Source organism: Pteropus alecto, unplaced genomic scaffold (genome assembly GCF_000325575.1).
Source record: "Pteropus alecto unplaced genomic scaffold, ASM32557v1 scaffold45, whole genome shotgun sequence".
Lineage (NCBI taxonomy): Eukaryota > Metazoa > Chordata > Mammalia > Chiroptera > Pteropodidae > Pteropus > Pteropus alecto.
Genome location: NW_006442491.1, coordinates 34,721,176 through 34,742,636, shown reverse-complemented (window position 1 = coordinate 34,742,636; position 21,461 = coordinate 34,721,176). Strand labels below are relative to the sequence as shown.

General features: G+C 43.5%; 1 protein-coding gene across 2 annotated transcripts in view; it reads left to right on the top strand.

Moving 5' to 3' along the window:
* The first annotated feature begins 3,437 nt into the window (after window positions 1-3,437).
* BCAS1 (breast carcinoma amplified sequence 1) overlaps window positions 3,438-21,461 on the top strand; it is a 71,891-nt gene continuing 53,867 nt past the window's right edge. For both annotated transcript variants that reach the window (XM_015596971.2, XM_006921924.2), the window contains exons 1-3: window positions 3,438-3,509; window positions 5,363-5,371; window positions 5,857-5,911. In XM_015596971.2, the coding sequence (XP_015452457.1) occupies window positions 3,438-3,509; window positions 5,363-5,371; window positions 5,857-5,911 (136 nt within the window). The remainder of the gene's footprint in view (window positions 3,510-5,362; window positions 5,372-5,856; window positions 5,912-21,461) is intronic.

Sequence of the window (21,461 nt, the reverse complement as noted above, 5' to 3'; positions counted from 1 at the left end):
CTTCCTACACGTCAGATGTGATGATCGTTATTGTTTGATAAGTTGTACCATCTCTGGGGCATGAAAAGACTTGCTGTCCTGTTGTCAACTTTTAAACAAAGGTTTAATTGCTAAACATTTAAGGTTTAATTAAGGTTTCGTTGCCAAGCATTCTCTTGGACCCCAGACATTTTCACCTCCAACTGTAGCGCGGGATGTATTCATTTCTGCTGATATTGATATCGGCCAATAGGTGGCAGTAATCTTTGGAGGTTTTTTGGTCCCCTCTAAATCCTGCTCTTCACAAAATCTGAAGGAAGGGCAGGAGCAATTTCGCAATGCATGTGTTATCACTCTGGCAGAAAGCAATGCTATCTGAATCCGGGTGGTCACAGCCAAAGATGCTCAAATGGCTTTTTTTTCTTTCAGTCTCCTCGGCCCTGAAGTCCTGAGAGGCGACTTAAAATGTGCAATGAGCAGGGTCATGTAACCCCCATTCTGTGGGATAAAAAACTTTCTCTTACGCCTGCACACGGCACACTTCTCCCAGCCCGAGGATTTTACGGAAATGCCAACATTTTTATTGGAAGTAGACCCCAACTTGGACTGAATTTAATAGGAGCTGTAAACGTTTGTAAACCCATTGGTAAATAAGTTTTAGTTGTGTAAAAAGCTGGCTTTAGATAGAGGCATAGTCCAGTATGTGTATATTTGTGCATGTGGCCTTGGTCAAGGCATTTAACCTATGAAGCTCAGTTTTATCTTCTGTAACATTAGGATGATGGCACCATTATCTCGTTGGTTTGCTCTAAATAGTGAATTAGTTTACACAAGCAAAACTTTTTGAAGCTTTTCCACGCATGGTAAGCACTCACCAAATTCGTCGTTGTTATTATTACTATTACTACCATTTTATCATTACTATTAATGAGTTATTATTTTTATACACAGAAGGTTCAAATCCTGGTCAGTCTTACCACGGGCAACTTTTAATTTCTCAGCTCCCTCAATCCCCTTACTGGCAAAATGGGTATATGTCACCCGGGGTGATCTTGAGCAGGGACTGGTAAACTTCCTGGAAAGGGTCAAATAGTAAATATCTCAGGCCCTGTAGGCCACATGGTCTCTGCCGTAACTACTCAGCTTGGCCCCTGTAAATGAAAACAGCCATATGTAGACGATACATAAACGAATGGGCAAGGCTGTCTCCTAATAAAACTTTATTCATGGATGCCAACATTTAAATTTTATAAAATTTTCATGTGTCACGATCCATGATTCTTCTGATTTTTTTGTTCAACTGCTTATACATGTAAAAGCCATTCTTAGCTCACCGGCCATATTGAGGCAGGATTTGCCCCACAACTGTCATTTGCTGACCCTGGTCTTAAAGATTCAGTATTACATTCATAATGTCCCATAATGTCCCATTTATAGATGAAGTGAATAGGAAATATTGCAAACTATCTCGTGTCATGTAGGTTTTCACACTGCTCAGCTTTATTATGTAGTGTGATTAGAAAACATATAAAATTCCCAGATTCTGTTATCTACCAAATTCTCCCCAGAGAACAAGTGACCCTTTTTGACCTCCATAATTTCTGATTACTCAACATGTCGATTACCACGGCATAAAAGCTCCTACCGTGGGCGAAAGGCCCAGGGGGATTCTTGGAGATGCACCGGCTGCTTCCAGCCAAAAGTCCTGGCTTTTATTCTGAAAGCCCCCAGAGCAGATGAGCCAGCGGCCAGGTCTCTGGAGAGGGGTGACACTGGAATCTTTGTGTGTGTGTGAGAAAGAAGCTCTGAGGTAGCAAGGCGGCAAGTCTTGGCATCGCTGAGAGAGCTTCTGGAACCAGATGGACCCTAGGTCAGATCCTTGCTTGGCCACTTGCTGGATCTGTGTCCTGGGTGAGTTTGGGAGACTCGATTCCCTCCTCTCGGAGGGGAGGTAATAATATCTGGAACGTTCGAGTCATCGGGAACGCAGCAGCCTGTGTTTGAATCTTGCCTCTGCCATCATTAGCTGGGTGACCTTTGGAAAGTAATCGAACCCCTGTGACTCAGCTTCCTCATATGTGGAACGACATGATGATGACATGCACCTTTCAGGATGCTGTAGGGATAAATGAGATGACACCGGAAACACACCCGGAAAACAGTGCTTGGAGGGAGAACATGCTAAATAATTGTTTACTGTTATCATTATGGTTCTAACAAGGCTCTTGAGAGGGTTAGTGATGATGTGGGCACATGCCTAGCTCAGCACCTGCCAGATGAAGGGTGCTTATCAAATGGTGATTCCCTCTATTCGACCGATAAATAATAGTTAGCACGTGATAAATGCACATGAAGCGCTGAGAACAGGAGATACAGCGGTGGATAAAGATAGTCCTGCCCTTGTGGTATTGATAACTTCTTGCGTAAGGGAGACCGAAGTTAAATAAATATTTTGTTTTGCCCTCCAAGTCTGGGTCAATTGTTACTTCATTCCAGAACCATCTACCTCGTGCTCTCTACCATGGCCCACTCTTATTATGTTACCAATTTATTTTTATTCCTAGCATTGAACCTTATGTGTTTTGTTTAACAAACATTATGCATTGCCTATTATGAGTTAGACATGATTCTAACCACTTTACAAGTGGGAACTCATCGAGTCCTTGTAGCAGTCCTGTGAGGCACAGAGAGGCTAATGAACTCATCCAAGGATACACAGCGATGAGAAGCAGAAAAGGTTCAAGTCCAGGTTGTCCTGCCCCATTCCGACTTTGTGTTGATAACCACTGCATCATACTGTCTTCACCGGAAATGGCCTTGTTTATGGATTTCTCGTCTGTTTGTTTGCCCACCCCCCAGACTGCAGTTCTGGGAGGTCAGGGGGCCTGGTCTCTTTAATTCACAGTTGTGACCCGAGTATCTGGCACAGCATAAGGTGCAGAGTTAGTGTTCAATATATATTTGTTGAATCAATGAATGAATAAAAATATAGCCAAATAAAGATATCATTACAAGTAGTACTGAATGTTATGGGGGTGGGGGGGAAGCCAGTGCTATGAAAAGGTTTTAACAGACCTAATTCAGTCTGAGGAAAAGAGAATACTAAACACTGTATTTTTTTAATTATCCTCATTCTAATATCTCCTTGATATAATAGCTCTGACTGCCTAAGAGGGAAGAAAATGCTACATACCCTGAATACTTTTCATGATGATAAATATTTACTCCCCAGCAATGAACTGCAAGTGAAAATTGGAGCTGCATTTGACTTTAATTCTGTTGAGTGATGAGTCCAAAATCTCCTCTCACTCCCCAAAATAAATCTAAGCAGTTGGTCTACCCTGGGCTTGTGAAGATACATCACAGTAACTTGTCACTGTAGTTACACAGGCAGGAGTAAGACATGTGTTTGTCTTGGGTTTTAATTTCTCTCTCATTTTTTCTCTATTACAGGAACAATGGGTAACCAAATGAGTGTCCCACAGAGGGTTGAAGACCAAGACAATGATTCAGAAAGAGACACTTACAAGGTAATGCAGTTAACGGCCCCTGGTAGGCAGAGTCGGGGATGACCGCAGAATAAATGGCCCGCTTAGTGCTCATCACACAGACATGATTGATGATGAGGAGCCCTTCCCGGGGGTTGTTCACTTGTATTCAATACCCCAGAATCCTTCATGCCGCTTGTTTAAAATGCAGGCTCCGGCGCCCCACCTAAGATGTGTTTAATCAGAAATTGCAGGGCTGGGAACCTATGGATCCCGTGTCTTTAAAGACCTCTAAGGTGATTCCTCTGGAGCTGATTTGGCACCTGGTCCCAGATGGGTTTGGACCAGTGGTTCTCAACTGTCGGTGATTTTGCCTGTCCCCTCCAGGGGACACCCGGCAATGTCTGGAAACATTTTTGGTTGTCACAACTCAGGTAGTGCGACTGGTCTGGTGGGTAGAGACCAGGAGTGCTGCTAAGCGTCCCACAATGCACAGAAAGGTCCCACGATAAAGAATGATCTGGCCCAAAAGGTGGGCGTGACAAGAATGAGAAACCCAGGTGTAGATCAGTAGTTCAGAGCCTTGGCTGTGTGCAAGAATCATCTAGGAAACGTTAGAATATTGCAGTGCTAGAGATGTACCCTAGACCAGTTATGTCAGACTCGGCATGCGGGAGGGAGGGCAGGCATCCATATTTTCCAGGTTTGTCAGCTGTCGAATGTACAGCCAAGGGGGTGGAATAGTTTAGAAATCCTTCTTTTAAGACTGTCCTGGAGGATGGAGGCCAGGGACGCCCAGATGCTTCTCCTTGGATCGTCTATGACCAGGTAGCAGAAAGCCTGACTTTTCACCACCAGCGTTTTTGAGATCGATTCAGTTTAAAACCTGGAACCCAGTTAAACATGGAAATCCCTACAGGAGGAAGATAATACCCACGAACTAACATTGATCACATCATGGAGGGAACTCCTGCTCTGAATGGAAGGCTGGATCTGATCAAATGGGCTTAAAACCCATAGTGGGTTTCAAGCCTGACTGCATATTAGAATGATCCAGGCTACTTTTAAAACTCCTGTTGGCTAGCCTCCAAGACTAACTAAAACACACCTTCTGGGAATGGGCCCAGGCATCGGTAGTTTCTCATGCTCCCCAAATGATTCCAAGTCTGGGAGCTGCTGGTTTCCAGCGGACAGACAGTCACAAAAATGAGTAGAGCAGTGAGGTGAAGCCCACTCCAAGGCTGCGGGCTCTGGTCAACAGAGACCGTCAAGCTGTTCCCAGGGTCTCATAGTTTATCAGGAGTTGGAAAACAGCATTCACATTGGCGATCGATTCCAAGATACTTTTAAAAATTCTGTGAGCCAAAAATATCAAATTTGCATACCCAGCGTTGGCCTGGGAAAGCCAGACGTAACCTCAAGACTGAGTGGTCACGCGCGTTTGATGTTGAGATTTTGTGACTTCTCAGTAGAGTTAACGATGATGCAAGAACTTATTTTAAACAATGAAAACTGTCAAAAGAATATAAAGAGAAGTCTTCTGTCTCTCCTCCAAGAGGCTCCACCTTTAGGAAGTCGCTATTCAGCCTTTTAGTTTTTATTTTTCTCTGTACTTATTAACATATATTATACTACTAATAGAATTAGCGAAATAAGACAATATGTGAAGGACTTAGCACATGATTCATATTCAATTAATGTCGACTATTAGTGTCTAATTTAAATTATTATGTTAAAGATGACATTATATAACATATACTCTTTTGCAACCTTTTTCTTTCCGTGTGAGTGTATGTGTATGTATATATACACACATATACATGTGTGTACATACGCACATATATGTATATAAATCTTTTTTAATATCTGCAATAAATAACAGAAGAGAAAAAAAGAACAGGGCAGTGGCTTAGAACTGGAAAGAGCTCGTAACAGCGAAGGAGGAGGGCGTGGATGCAGAGCAGATAAAGAGCAACCATGAACTTCCTGTGTTTGACCAGGTTGTTGACTAAAGGCGGGCTGCGGACTGTCCGTGTGTGCGGGACAGTGGAATGAGGTGAACCTCACAGGGCTGGAATCGACGTGCTAAGTCCTTGCTCCCCACCGATCAGACAGGTGTCCCAGTCAGCCCGGTGTCGTCTCTGTGCCGCCTGTGCTGGCGGGGAGATGAAGCATAGACAAGGGAGCGTTCTCATGATCATGAGAATCCGGTCCTTGGGTGGGATTTAATTTCTCTGCGGCGTGATAGAACACTGGGCAGTTTCTAAAAACGCAGCCTTTAAATTAAGCTCAGTTTCGTGAGGTACCCTCGGGGCCTCGACTTCTGATTTCCCCAAAGACTCGACTTTTACTGGCTCGCGTTCTGTTCCAGGCGGCATCTGGGAGTGAGTGCGCTCAGAACGGGATGATCGTGTCGACCCACACGGTTCAACACTGCAATGAAGGTCGGTGCGCGGAGGAGGGCCGCTCCTCTCCGGGTGGGGAAGGGGCTGCTGACCCTGCTTGGGGTCAGACAACACGGAGGGGCTGAGGCCACATGCTCACTTGGAAAACACTTGTGTTAGTTCCCTGGGGCTAGCCTAACTGGGCGGCTTCGATAGCAGACATTCAGTGACTCACAGTGCAGGGGACCAGAAGTCTGAAATGAAGATGACAGCAGGGTTGGTGCCTTCTGAGAAACTACAAGGGGGAATCCATCAGAGCTTCCGGTAGCCTCAGGTGTTCCTTGGCTTCTAGATGGTTCTCCCTGTGTCTCGCAGTATCTTCCTTCTACGCATGTCTGTCTCTGTGTCCACATTTCCCCTTCTAATAAGAACACAGGCTCGCTGAATTGGGGCCCACCTTAAGCGACCTCATTTTAACTTGGTCATCTGCAAAGACCTTATTTCCAACTGAGGTCACGGGTCCTGGGCGTTAGGACTTCCTCTTCGTGACGGAGAGGGGACATAATTGAACTCTCAACAACACTCATCTCTTCCAAGTAGCTATGACAGCTGGAAGAGGCCGTGGATTTACAGCTGATAAGATGAAAGCAACGTGTGAGTGTATGTGTATGTATATATATACATGCGTGTACATATGTACGTGTATGTGTATAAATCTTTTTTAATATCATGGAGGGAACTCCTGGCCAGAGGAAAGGGCAAAAACACTCAGAGTTTGGCATTTGGAGTCAGACAAACCTAGGTGAAAACCCTCTGCAGCTCCCTGGCCGTGTGACCTGGAGCAAGTCATTTGAATTTCTAAGCTTCAGTTTTCTCTTCCCTAAAGCAAGGATGAGAATACTTACCTCACAGAATTGCTGAGAGGACTCAAGGAGATCATTTGTGAAGCGTTTTACATATTACCCAGCACTCAGGAATTCCTCAGACACTGATAAACTAAACTAAACAAAAGCATTTTCCCGATATGAGGGAAGTTTTAAAACTAGACAATATACTTATTTGATTGTCTCCTGGAGGATGGGACTATAAATTCGATGCATCAAATGTGGCTGGGCTCTACTAGGAGAAGAATATACATGAATTCTAAATTATATAAGAAGCAGCAGCATAGCCCAGTGGTTGAAGGTAAGAACTCCAGAATCTGACTGCTGGCTTTGCCACTACCAGCTGTGTGACCTTGAGCAAGTTACTTAACCTCTCTGAACCTCAGCCTTCTTGTCTGTAAAGGGGATAATACAAGTACCTACAGCATAGTATGAGGTATAATAAAAGCACAGATTTCAGTGCCTGGCATATAGTAAGTGCTCTGTATGAATTAGCTTCGTTATCATATGACAGTTGCTGTCCTTGACATGTACGTTTCTGGGTGTCGGTTTCGTGTCGTGAACGATGAGGAGATGAATCACTTCAGAGGTTTTGGAATTTCCTAGTGTAAGGAAAAAAGACCTTTCTGTTTTCCTTCTCTACGCTCTCCTACTCACACCGCTTCTGAGGCCAGATGTGTGGGTTTTCCATAGCAGCAGCTCTGCACTGCTAGCTGGGGTCCTACACTCAGTGGTTGCCAGGGGCGGGGTGGATGGAGGGGGGCTGTTGAAAGAGGCGCAAGGGAATTTGGGGGATGATTAAGAGGTTTTAGGTTGTTTTTCACTCAATAGAGAGGTTTTATATCTTGATTATGGCGGTGGTTACATGCCTATACCTTTGTCAAAACCCTCTGAATTGTGCTCTTAAAGCTGGTGAATTTCATCGTCTGTAAATACCCCAACCAGATAAATCTGATTTTAAGGTACTATCAAGATACAAAGAAGTCTTTTAAAAAATCAGCATCGTCAAAAGAAACATCGACTAAAGACAGGAAAAATTAAACTCAATAATGTATCTTTTCAATGGAAAAAAAATCATCTGCTACTTTAGAGGGGTGTATTTTGCTCACTCAGTTCCGTTGCTTCATCTGAATTCAATGGGAGTAGGGGCGTGAAGTGACAAGGCATTCTGTGAAGACATGGCACCTCTAAGCTATTCTGTCACACTGTCCCATGGCTTCTGTACACAGCCCAGGAGAGGGAGACCTCAGGAGACAGTCACCTGACATCTCCTGACCTCCCACCCACCATGGGATGTGTGACCCCATTGCCTGTCATTGAACCAGACAGCTTGTGAGGTGGACCCTGCCTCACAGCTTACGTCATGCATCACCTCTCCAGCTGAAGGTATGAATTTCTGAGCGTTTTGCTCACACGCATCATTGCGAATCATAAAAGAGAAACTGACTCTCCAGTGGCTCGAAGATCATGAAGTTACAAGGGACAGGATGCGTCGTCCTGCATGCCCACCCCCAGGCCAGACCAAACTAATCCTCCCAGAAAGAGAACATGCTAGGCCACGTAGTAGGACACCAGCGGCATTGATGCCACAGCCCCTGTTAATACTCAGCAATCACTTGTCCAGCACATCAGGCGAGATAATGGCAGCCGCTGCTCACCTTTCTCGCTCAAAAGCTGAAAGGAGAAGGTAAAATCTAAGCCTGGAGATTCCGGGAAGGAAATATCTGAAAACGCTTTTAACCACCAGGATGGAAATTGTTTTCTAGTTTAGTTTTTTACAGAAGACCCTTAAGGAGAGGTATGGTCAGTAGTGGCATAAATCTGAGCTCTGTGAGAGCGTGGATAACGCCGTGATGATTTAATGGACATTTTCTTCTTCCATAACAAAAACAGTTAAAAAGACGGATCTGCTATTGAGGAAACTGACAGAATCACCTCCCACTGAGGAAGGGCTGGGCTGAGGCTTTGGAGTGAGGCCAGAGGAAAGGGCAAGCTATGGACACCTGCAGGGTGCATTTTAACCAGATCTTGAAGTGGAATCAACGCTTCTCCCCACAGTTCTGATCCTAGAGTGAACATTTTTTTAATTCCTGCTTTTCATGTCTTTATACCACACTTGGAAGAATTTAGCAACGCTTTTCACTTAAAAAAATAATAATAAATCAACGAGACCAAAGACATGATAAGATGCCATCCAAATCTCTGGAAGTTTAACAATTAAGGCAACATATTAGAGAGCAAGATCTGATGTGTGCAAAACATACCTCAAAGATCAAATATTTCTGGGAATAAGAGATAGAAAACATAAGCCGGGTCTGGCTCCATTTGTAGCTACAAAAGCTGCGATGTGTATCAGTGATTCTGAGTGGTGCTGGACCAGCAGCATCCCATCACCAGTAACTAGTTAGACCTACAGATTCTAGGGCCCCAGCTGAAACCTCCTGAATCAGAAATGGGGGTGAGGGCTGCTGTCTGTTCTTGTGAGCTCTCTAGGAGATTCAGACTCTCTCTCAGGCATGAGGATCCCTGGGAGGCGTGGAGGCTGCAGAGAACTGGAAAGCCTCTGTGTCTAGAAGCCTCCACACTGCTCCAGGCATGATTGTCATGTGGGAATCCCTCAGGAGACAATAAAACATTTCAACGAAAACTCAGTTTAGAGTTTTCAAATGAAATTTTCCAATTCAAAAAAGTCTAAACACTCTGCTGGCCAAACACCATGCCGGCTACATCAGCAGACCACATAATTGCCAACCTCTGAAACTGTATTTTTCCTTACTTCACATCTCTTAACACAGATAGCTTTATTATTATTTTTTTTTTATCATCGTCATCACCATCAGGTTATCACAGCTCAAAGCATTAAACATGTAAATCCTATAGCCAACTCTAAGTGTGCTCACCTGGCACCCTGCCCATGACATGTGCCCATGTGGGTGGGAGGTCACCAGTGGCCAATCTCCTTTGCAGCTCCATTGTCTCCTCTCAAACCAATAAACTGCCCATGTGGTTAATTTATGAATTCTTTTAAAAATGACCTCTGAGAGGTACATTGACTGCAGGTGACTTAAAAATTTCAAGTTTCTGACTTCCGGTCAAGATGGCGGAGCAGGTTAACGCGGTGCTCTCCTCCTCTCATGACTGTATCGAAATTACAACTAATCTACAGAACGACCGTCATTGCGAATCACCCTAAATCTGACTGAGCAGAAGTCCTACAACTGGGGACATACAGAAGAGGCCATATCGAGACGGGTAGGAGGGGCAGAGACACGGAACGGGTAGGTCCCACAGCCGCGTGTGGCGGTTAAAAACCGGGAGGGGTTTCTCGGCTGTGGGGTCCCCCCTGAGGGGCGAGGGGTCCCGACCCCACACCGGGCTCCCAGCCCGGGGTTCCAGTGCCAGGGACAGAAGTCCCCATGACTTCTAGCTGTGAAAAGCAGCAGAGACTGTGGCTGAGTGAGACGGAGGGCGGCGGGAGTCCCAGGCTCCTTTTAAAAGACCCGCGCGCAGACTTACCGCTGAGCGACTTGCCCGCTCGCTCCAGCGCTGAGGCAGCAGCTGAAAGGTGCCGGGGACACACGGGAGGAGCTGAGCTGTCGGGCTTCGGGGCGAGGGCTGGAGGGTCGGCTTCCTCCCAGGCAGAAGTACTGGCAGAAGCCTTGTTCCTTTGTTGAGCCCTCTCCCGCCCAGTGTGCAGGCGCAAGCACAGGCTGCCGCCATATCTGAGTCTCCATCAACTTAGCTAAAACTGCCAGCCCCACCCAGGTGGTTCCCTGAGGCCCCGCCCCGCCCCGCCCCGCAACGTGCAGCCCACCCAAGCTGCTTCCTGTGGCTCTTCCATACACACCGCCTGTCTTGGCTCATGCTGTAGACCTTCTTAAAATCTCTCGAAAGTTCACAAACCCCAAACAAGCAGCATTGGCCTCGGTGTGCCCTGTACCTCTTGCTGAGCTGCCCCAACCCAGCACTGGCAGAAGCCAGCCCCTGTTTGGGGTTTGGCCTCTTGAGGCACCTCTAAGTCCAGCAGAGGTAGTGGCCATCTGCATATTACTTGTTGGCTCATGCCAGGTGGCTCTGGGCAGGGCACAGGCTGCAGCTGAATTTGGCCTGTGGCAGGGCCTCTCCCAGGAGGTCCCAGGGCCAGCATGCTTAGTGGCTAGCTTCAGGCTAGAGCCAGAGCTGGAGCACCCCCTACCCCAGGGCTTCATTCAAGGACAACACACCCATAGAGCAGACTCGGCAGGCACCAGAGCTCTGCTAAAGTGACTCCTGCTCTATAGGGTCAGCCTCTGCACAGCAGCCCTTCAGCGTAGTCATAGCTAGTCCTAGTAATCAATCAGCCTGAGGTTCATCCCTCCCACTGATGTGCAAACAGCAACCAAGGCTCATCTACAACAAGAGGGCACACACAACCATACAAAGGACACACGTGGAGCACCTGGCTCAGGTGACCAGAAAGATCGCACCACTGTGTCCCACAGGACACTTACTACATAAAGCCACTCTAACAAGACCAGGAGACATAGCAGCCTTACCTAATACATAGAAACAAACAGGGAGGCAGCTAAAATGGGAACAAACAAACAGGAAGGCAGCCAAAATGGGAAGACAAAGAAATAGCAATCTACCAGATGCAGAATTCAAAACACTGGTTATAAAGATGCTCAATGAACTTAAGGGAAGAGTAGATGAACTCAGAACATTAGCAAAGAGATAGGAAACATAAAAATAGAGATAGAAAACATAAAGAACCAGTCAGAAATGAAGACGACAATAACTGAAATGAAAAGTGCATTAGAGGAAATCAACAGTAGATTAGATGAAGCAGGGGATCGAATCAGTGATTCTAAAGATAAGGTAGCAGAAAACACCCAATCAGAACAGCAACAAGAAAAAGGAATTCAAAAAAATGAGGGTTGTTTAAGGGCCCTCCGGACAACATCAAGTATACCAACATTCTCATCATAAGAATACCAGAAGAAAAGAGAGAGGGCAGAGAATTGAAAACCTATTTGAAGAAATAATGAGGGAAAACTTCCCTAACCTGGTGAGGGAAATAAACATACAAGCCCAGGAAACCCAGAGAGGACCACACCAAGACACATCATAATTAAAATGCCAAAGGTTAAAGATAAAGAGAGAATCTTAAAAGCAGCAAGAGAACAGCAGTTAGTTATCCACAAGGCAGCTTTCTTAAAACCATCAGCTGATTTCTCAACAGAAACTTTGTAGCCAGAGGGATTGGCAGGAAATATTCCAAGTGATGAAAAGCAAGGCCCTACAACCAAGATGACTCTACCCAGCAAAGTTATCACTTAGGATGGAAGGCCATATGAAGAGCTCCCCAGACAAGAAAAAGGTAAAGGAATTCATCAACACCAAATCATTATTACAATAAATATTAGAGAGACTTCTTTAAAAAGAAGAAAAAGAAAAGACCAAAAATATGAATAATAAAATGTCGGTAACTACTTATCTATCAACAATTTAAATGTAAATGATTTACATGCTCCAATCAAAAGATAGGGTGGCTGAATGGATAAGAAAACAAGACCCTTACAAATGTTGCCTACAAGAGACTCACTTCAGATCGAAAAACACACCCAGACTGAAAGTAAAGGGATGGAAAAAGATGTTTCATGAAAATGGAAAGAAAGAAAAGTTTGGGCGGCCATGCTTACGCCAGATAAAATAGACTTTAAAACAAAGGCTATAACAAGAGACAAAAAAGGACCCAGTAATCCCACTTCTGGGTATTTATCTGAAGAAACCCAAAACATGACTTAGAAAGGACATGTGCATCCATTTGTTCATTGCAGCTGTGTTTACCACAGCCAGGATATAGGGGTGCCGTGGGTGTCCTACAGAGGAATGGATAAGGAAAAGGTGGTGCATGTAGACAATGGAACATTACTCAGTCATAAAAAAGAATGAAATCTTGTCATCTACAATGACATAATAGACCTGGAGGGTATTATGCCGAGTGAAAAAAGTCAGGCAGAGAAAGACAGATGCCATGCGATTTCACTCATACGTGGAATCTAAAGATCAAAACAAACACAACAGAAACAAACTCATAGGTACAGAGAACATTTTGATGGTTGCCAGATGGGAGGGGATTGTGGAGGGAGGCCATTGGCGAAAACAGGGGAAGAAATTAGGAAGTAAAATTGGTAGTTACAAAATAGTCATGAGGATGTAAAGAATAGCATAGGAATCTAGTCAATAATAGTGTAATAACTATGTATGGTGTCAGATGGGTACTAGATTTATTGGGGTGATCACTTTGTAAGTTACATAAATATCTAATCACTATGTTGTACACCTGAAACTAATATAATATTGTATGTGTAGTTGAAAAAATAATTATTATTTTTAAAAAATCGATCAAACAAAAAATTGTGAGTTTCTGCATTTGCTGAGCAGAGGGTCAGACTCTGGAATACGGAGATGCCCCCAAGTCACACCATTCACTCCAGGATGCAGGGTCCACATGGCCTGGCGAATCCCTCCACTCGGAGCTGCACGCCCATTGGTTACAGAGGCTGCCGCGGATGCTGGGCCAGCCCCAGGAGTAACAGAAAATAGGTCAAATGTTCCCTAAATCCCACCTCTCAATTCTAAACCTCTCTTTTCTCTTTATTTTTTCTTTTCATTATTTGTGCATTTTTAAGAGACATAAGATGGGATGGGGCTGAGTATACATACACAGTAAACATTCTCAATAGTATATATAATAAGGCAGAGTGGGGCAAACAGACCCAGCTGACGCACATGCTCCCCAATCCACATCCTCAAATTTTTTTCCTTAGAGGCAAGCTCTCTTTACAGTTTCTTGTGGCCAGAGATATCCCAAGTGTGGATATTTTTAAATCCTCTCTACCCCTTGAAACCATTTTTTAAAAATAAATGGGAACATACTATGTATACAGTTGGACAAAGCTTTATCACTTCCTATATGTCTTGGAGAATGTTAACATCTGTGGAGTATTTCATTGTATGGACAAATGATCATGTATTTAACTAGGCCCCTACTGATGAGAGGCGAGCTTGTGTCTAGTCTTTTGCCACAGTAACAGATAGTCAAGAAAATGATATGATTCATATGTATCTTTGTGCCCTTATGTAATTATAGAGTAACATTCTCGAAGTAGAAATTAGAGCTCACAGAGTTTGTTGACTTTTAAGTGTGTGTGTGTGTGTGTGCGCGTGCGTGTGTGTGTGTGCGTGTGTGTAACTAAATTATCCTCCCAGTGTGTGTGTGTGTGTGTGTGTGTGCGCGTGTGTAACTAAATTATCCTCCCCATTGCAGGTCACCAAATCTCTCTCTTTTTACCAGTTCGACAGGTAGAAAGCTCAGCCTCCTTGTAATTTCATTTTGCTTGTATTTTCCTATTTGTGAGGTTGAACATCTTTTCATATGTTTAAAAAGCCAGCTGTGTTTCTCTTTCTGTGAACTGTTTGTTCACGTTTAGTGTTCATTGTCCCCTCCCCGCCACCCCTAATATGTTGATGTTTGATTATATAATGTCTTCTTTTTCAATATTGAGATATAATTCACATACCATAAAATTTACCTTTTATAATGTACAATTCAGGGCTTGGAAGTATATTCACAAGATAGTCCAACAATCCCATTATCTAATTCTAAAACATCTTCATCACCTCAAAAAGAAATCTCTTGAGCAGTTAATTACTCTCTATTCCCCTCCCCTACCCCCTAGCCCCTGGCAACTACTAATCTACTTTCCATCTCTATGGATTTGCCTATTCTGGGTATTTCATATAAATAGAACATACAGTGTTTGGTATTTTGTATCTAGTTTCACTTAGCATCATGTTTACAAGGTTCACCCGTGCTGCAGTGTGTGTCAGTACTTAATTCTCTTATATGGCTAAATAATACTCTATTGTATGGATATGCCACATTTTCTTTATTCATCAGTTGGTGGACATTTGGGTTGTTTCCATTTGGGGGCTATTATGAATAATGCTGCTGTGAACATTTGTGTACAGTTTTGCATGGACCTATGTTTTCATTCTCTTGGCTATGTATCTAGAAATAGAATGACTGGGTCAAATAGGAACTCTATGTTTAACTTCTTGAGGAATTGCTAAACCGCTTTCCAAAGCAACAGCGCAATCGGCATGCCCACTGGCAACGTAAGAGGGTTCCCATTTCTCCACATCGTCACCGCCACAGGTTATTGCCTTCTGCATTATGGCATCCTAGTGGGTGTCGAGTGGTATTGTATTGTGGTTGGATTGCCTTCTTCGACTGATGATGTTGAGCATCTTTTGATGTGCTCATTGGCCATTTATATATTTACTTGGGAGAATAAAATGTCTTCTTGGTTTGGCTCCTTTTCCCATCCTTCTCCCCTGATCCCCTTGCCTCATGTTACTCTCTGGCTAGCTACTCTCGGTGCCCGAGAGTTGCAAACTAACGTTAGTCAGTCCTTAGCAGTGCTCTCTGTGTGACAAGAATTCTTGCCCCCACGCCCACCTCTAAAGCTTACCTATATAACCAAGGGCACTAATAGAACAATACATGACCTTTTTTAGTAAGTCGTTTACCATTTAAAAGGTGCTTGATGTTGTATATCTGACCAATATTCTTGCCGCTTCACATCCCTGCCACCCTCGAGGGTGAGACAGAGAGATGTTCTATCGCGTTGCTGCTAGAAATGTGAATTTCTAGGGCCTTTTTTGGAAAGTAATCTGGCAGTGTCTATTTTTAAAAATTAAATGCACATTAATTTGAGAGCAGCAGTTGTACGTCTGTGCCTCTATGCTACAGAAATAAAGCACTACTTTAGGATTTTTGAACATGGAAGTTTATCCCAGCATTGCTTGTAATAGACATGGAAAAAATAATTTGGAGTCTATCAGAAGGGTCATCGATTAGGCAATGGCTTCAATATCTTTTGGTATATCCTTCCTAAGGAATATTATGCAGCAATTAAAAATATAAGATAGAATTGGATACACTGACCAGATGGGATAACTATGATGGCCTTATTTCATTTGGGATGCTGTAATAAAAATACCCTAGACCAGATGGCTTAAATAACAACCATTTATTTCTCATAGTTTTGGAGGCTGAGAGGTCCAAGATCAAGGTGCTGGCAGATTCGCTGTCTGGTGAGGGTCTCCTTCCTGGTTCACAGTCAGCCGTCTGTTCACTGTGTCCTCACGTGGAGATGGGGCGAGAGAGCTCTCTGGGGTCTCTCTGTAAGGACACTGACGCCATTCATGAGGGCCCCACCCTCAAGACCCAAGCACCTCCCAAGGGCCCTGCCACGCAATGCCATCACGACAGTGGTTAGCATTTCAACCTATGAATTGGGGGGGTGGGGGTGAGGGGACAGAAACATTCCAATCATAACGATGATACATAAAAGCAACCAAAAACTATATCTAATATCCAATTTTTCTAAAAACCAACAAAATCTCTGTATGCGCATTCAGAATGCTTGTCTGTGTTTGTCTGAACATGAACAAAGTTTAAGCCACACTGAATTGAAGATATTAGTTATATTGCAATGAAGATGGAGTGTAGAGACAAGAAAACGAAGAGATTGAGAGAGTAATAATTTCGGCTAGTAAACACATGTTAAATGCGTATTATCAAAATCGATCATAGAATGAGCCTTCGAGTGACATTTGCTCACGTTGGAGCAAAGGTTGGTTTTGCACTTGAATTATCTTAATGTTCTTTATGTTCCAGACTTTTGCACATGAATGATAGGAAATGTGTAAGGAAGGAAGAGAGTGGGAATTATGAATGTCACTAGCTCAGGTTGCCCACAGTGACAGTCAGCACTGACTTCAGAGGTGCTTTCTCAAGAACACGGGGTGAGCAGTTACCTCTTGCCTACGTCACCTTTGAACCCAGCGTTTTCATCACTAACTATTCGGACATGTCGTAATCAAGCTTTCCCCATGCCTCTAGAACCCATTCCTTTCTTTTATTTATGCTAAAAATTTTTTGGCAAAGACATCGTGGCTTTTTAATATTGAGATGGAAAGCATGAAATCTGATCACTCAGTGAAATTTTAAAAATCTAGTATCTTCCTCCAAGTCATAAATATCTGCTGCACAAATCCTTATTTCAAGACCTTTAAGGTGACAAATGCGTTTACACAACACAGAAAGCCACAGTGGCTTAAAATATATTTGACTCCCACAGTGTGAAGGCAAAAGGGTCATTTCTGCAAAAGGTTTTGATGTCTTCATCAGTTTTTCCTCAGGATCTATCGTAATCCTTTGATATTCAAATACAATTCCCTTTTGAAGATCTGATATGTCCTCATCATCCACTTTCTTCCTTTCTTAGTGAACTGTTTTAACTCTGCCGGATCCTTGTACACAGCAGCCATGCGTGTGAGCTGTTATTTTCATGAATCCTACGTCCTTTGCAAGATTTGCCACTTCTCTTTGCAATTAGCGTGGTCGGATTTCCACTTTATGTATCCTTCCTCCTGACTGGTCAGGATATTGACACATAGGACAATATCACATAGGAAGGGAAGATGGAGTGGGGAATCATTTTCATGAGTGGACATTTCCTTGGCGAATAAAATTATGATGACCGTTTCTGCTTTCCTCTGTAAGAAATGGGAGGATCTGGATAATAAATTCGCAGAAGAAAAGAGCTTCATCTCTGCCGCCACCATTAATTATTACAAGTGTTGCCACTGCTGCCATCGCAGTCACTGAGTGCTCGCCATGTTTCTGTCACGTTCTCCAGCTTCATCCTGTTATCCACTAAGCACTGCTGGAGGCACTGGGGGTGCAGCTGAGATCGAGACGGAGCGAGTCTCTGTCCACTAGGGCCTTTCGTTCTGGTGGGGTGGACATGAGTAGCCCATGAATTAGCAAGATGGCTTCAGAGACCGAGGACTGAGCTACAGAAGCAGAGGGGATGCGATGAGAGGAAGGGCTCCAGAGAGGGTGCTCAGGGGGACCCAACCAGAGGCCTGGATGAACAACAGGGAGACCCGAAGGGCAGCGTGGCCCGGTGGACAAAGCAACTCATACGAAGGGCTTCGGGTGGGGACTAGGATGGCGTGTCCAGAGGCGGGAAGAAGAGAGCAGGACGAGCTGGTCCATGGGAGAGTTCGGACTTGATTTTTTGTGGCGAGGCTCCCTTGGGATAGTTTTATGTAGGTAAATGGCGTGATCTAATTTTTCTTGTTTTAAAAATCACATACCAATGTTTCCCAGATGTAAAAGAACACGTTTCTTCTCTTATGCATAGTTTTTTTAATCTACTCATTCTATTAACCACACCTGTTTGCTTTGTCACCTTTCCTCCCTCCCTCTCTTCCGTTCTTGCTTCTTCTACAACACGTTGTTAGGAGTTTGAGATTTGGAATCAGGCAGACATGGGTTCAAATCCTGACGACCACCTAGGAGCTGGGTGACGTTGGGAACGTGACTTCTCTTCCAAGAGCCTCAGCTTTCCCACCTGCAAAAGCAGAGTGATGACGGTACCCAACCTGTAGATTTGCCATAATACCTAAATAAAATGCTTCTTGCTACATACAGCATTTACGTAACGCTTAGCACGTGGGAAGCACACAGTGAGTGTCAGGCATTGTTCGTACAGTGACACCAAGTGAAAATTTTAGCTTTGGCACATGACAGAAAACAAAAGATAATTCTTCCTCAGAAGTTCTGAATATTGTAATACAAACTCTGCGTGTGTGTTTAATATATAATTAGAATTCTGATGAAGCAGCTTGCTTTGACTAACACTTGGTGCTTGGAAAATGGTAAGCATTCCTGAAACTTCCCTGGCCTAGATTCTTAGCTTTCTGAAGATAAATTCATTCATATTGTGACTATTTTTAAAAGTCTTTCCAGAGCACTCGAGTTTGTGGGTTAAACCACTGGAATAGTTCCCCATCTTATGATTGATATTTAGAAATATAAAACAGTAATTGTAGTAATAATATAAATATTACAAAACAACTAATGTTTACTAAATACCACATACCAGCCGCTGTGTTAAAACACCTTATAGGAAAAATATCACTTAATCCTCACAATCACCCTTTGAAGAAAGGACTGTTATTTTCTTGCCCATTTTATCATCAGACTGAGGCACACAGACGTGAAGTAACCTGACCGGTCACTCACTTAATAAATGAGGAGTTAGAGGTAAACCTAGGTCCTTCTGATCCACTAAGCGTTTTTCTCTTTTTTTTTTTTTTTTTAGCAATTACACTGAGATGCCACTGGAAATAAGTTCTCAATCACATGTCTAGATAAAATGACTTTCTTAAAAAAGAAAACCACATACTCAATATAAAATGTGTTTTCTGTACTAAGGACATCAAAATGTTCAACTCCCCTCACTCTTTGGGAACTGCCATCTGTATTCTTACTTGATTTCTTTTTATCTTCCTTAAACTCTTACACATTTTTTTTTTCATGAGAAGTAAAACTCTTTGAATATGTCATCTGTTTGTCTGCCTTATGAGAAAACATTTTATTGAAACCAGATTCAAGACGAGCTTCTTCCAAGATTCTTTAAAGAAACTGGAAGCTTAGTTCTGGTCATCTAGAAGGAACTTTTTAGTCTTTTCAAAACAACATGAGGAAGGTGTGTAAACTATTCCCATCTTTGTGAGAGTATAAAATCCATAATCGGTTTCTTTCCCACTCACACAGACTAGATTCGTGTGTGTGTGTGTGTGTTACTGTTTTAGAACATATTTTACTTGTTTTTAATGTTTATTTAAGTCCTGAAATAACTATAATCTCTTTTCCCCAAGTAGATTTTTTTCCTTCTCTTTTAACGAAAAGATAAAGCCTTGGTGGGTGATTTTTTATTTCTGTCCAGCTCCTTCCAACTCACTGCCCCTCATTTCGCTCTCTTTACCTTCCTTCCTCCAATATCAAACGCCTGCCAGAAGAGCCTGGAGACAACCTCCCGAGGAGAAGATGGGTTGCTACTAATTGACACGTGAAATAGGTATTGATTCAGTCCCTGAAATTCTCTCCAAGTCATTGAGTATGCACTTAATTTAAACTGGCATAGTGAAAAAAATATGTGTTGGCTGTGTGATGGAAATTTTGTGGGCTTCAGGCACAAGTCATTGAGTATGCACTTAATTTAAACTGGCATTTTGAAAAAAAAAAAATGTGTTGGCTGTGTGATGGAAATGTTGTGGGCTTCAGGCGCAGCTTGATCCAGGTGTCCAAACACTATCATCGGGTATCTGCTCACTAGACGTCTCGGTACTGCTTTCATCTGTGTTGGTTCCCAGGCAAGCACTCCCAAATGTGATGGCCGAGGCCACCACCTCCAGACATGCCCCCTAATGGCTTGCCAACCCAAACACAGTGAGTGCAACTCGGTCCGAACAGATTCAGCAAAAGTCACAGGGTTTCTTTTTATCAGTCTTGCTTTGGTCATGTGCACACCTGGGAAGTGAGCATTTTAGCAAGGGAAATAGAGGCTCCAGGTGATGGACTTGGCTATGCACTCACCCAAGTTTGGAGGGCAGAGTTTTGCTATCATGGAATGTCCCATCTAAGAAGTCCTAGTTCGTACAAGTTATCAAAAACTCTTCACCCATTCTCTGATACCAAGAACTGTGGTTTGCATCTGTCGTAATCTCTAAATGTAATGAAGTCCAATCTAGATACCAGGATGTGAGGAATTTATCCTTTATTAAAGCAATATTTTGGCACTGTTTTAAAAGTCTGTCCACGGGAAGATTTTTTTTCAAAGATGTTTCCTGTGGCTGTACCTCTCTCAGTTACCACTGCTCCTTTGGTTTCCGGCCAGAGAGTAAAGAAAAGAGGAAAAAGTCTGAAAAAGATCAGTTGATGCTCTTGGCATTTTGAAAAGCCCTTCCCTGTTTTGAATCTTAGTCTCTCCCTTTTTGTCAACTGTTCCCTCTTCTCCCGGCCTGGGCCACACGCGCGATTCATTTATACTCTCTCTGACACTTCACTTGCTCGCTTGGCACCCTGACGCGGCCATCACTTCCTTATTCTCAGGCTCTTCCTCCCTCTTTTCCTCCCTGAGAATAATATTTACCACGATTATGAATTCCTGCAACACAGAAAAAAGTTTCAGAAGAGCTAGACGACGCAGCCAATGTTTCTGCGAGGCGATTTCCTTGTGGTCCGAGTTTCTGTCTCCTGTACAGTCTCTGCTCCTCGGTGCGTGATGGGGAGCCATCAGCTCTCTCTCCCTTCCCATGTTGGTTTATTTCTGACACTAGACACCAGGAGATACTGGAGTCTGGCAGAAACGATGGTTAATAGATGTGGCGTGTGCGTGTGTTTCTCACTCCATATTCATGAATAATATCAGCAGACCAAAAGAGTCTTCCCTTTCTCTTTCTGTCTTCCTGCAAACAAATATTAAGAAGTAGCCGTCTACCACTGTATAAAGCAGGATGTGATATTGACAAAGGCATGGGACAGACCTTAAAAATAATCACGCTATCTCTCAGTTATTAATCACCTACTGTGGAAAAGGTGGCACACCAGATCCTCGGCAGGACTGTTCTCCTTCACACATAGCACGGAAGCTGCTATTATTCCCATTTTATGTATGGAGAAATTCAGAGACTCTTAGTGACTTCCCCAAGGTCACACAGCTTATCATTAGAAAATCTTGATCTTTAAGGGTGATTCCAAAATTAGTGGAATATCTTTTTTTTTCCTGAATCGTGTACCGCTTTATAAAGGGGACCTA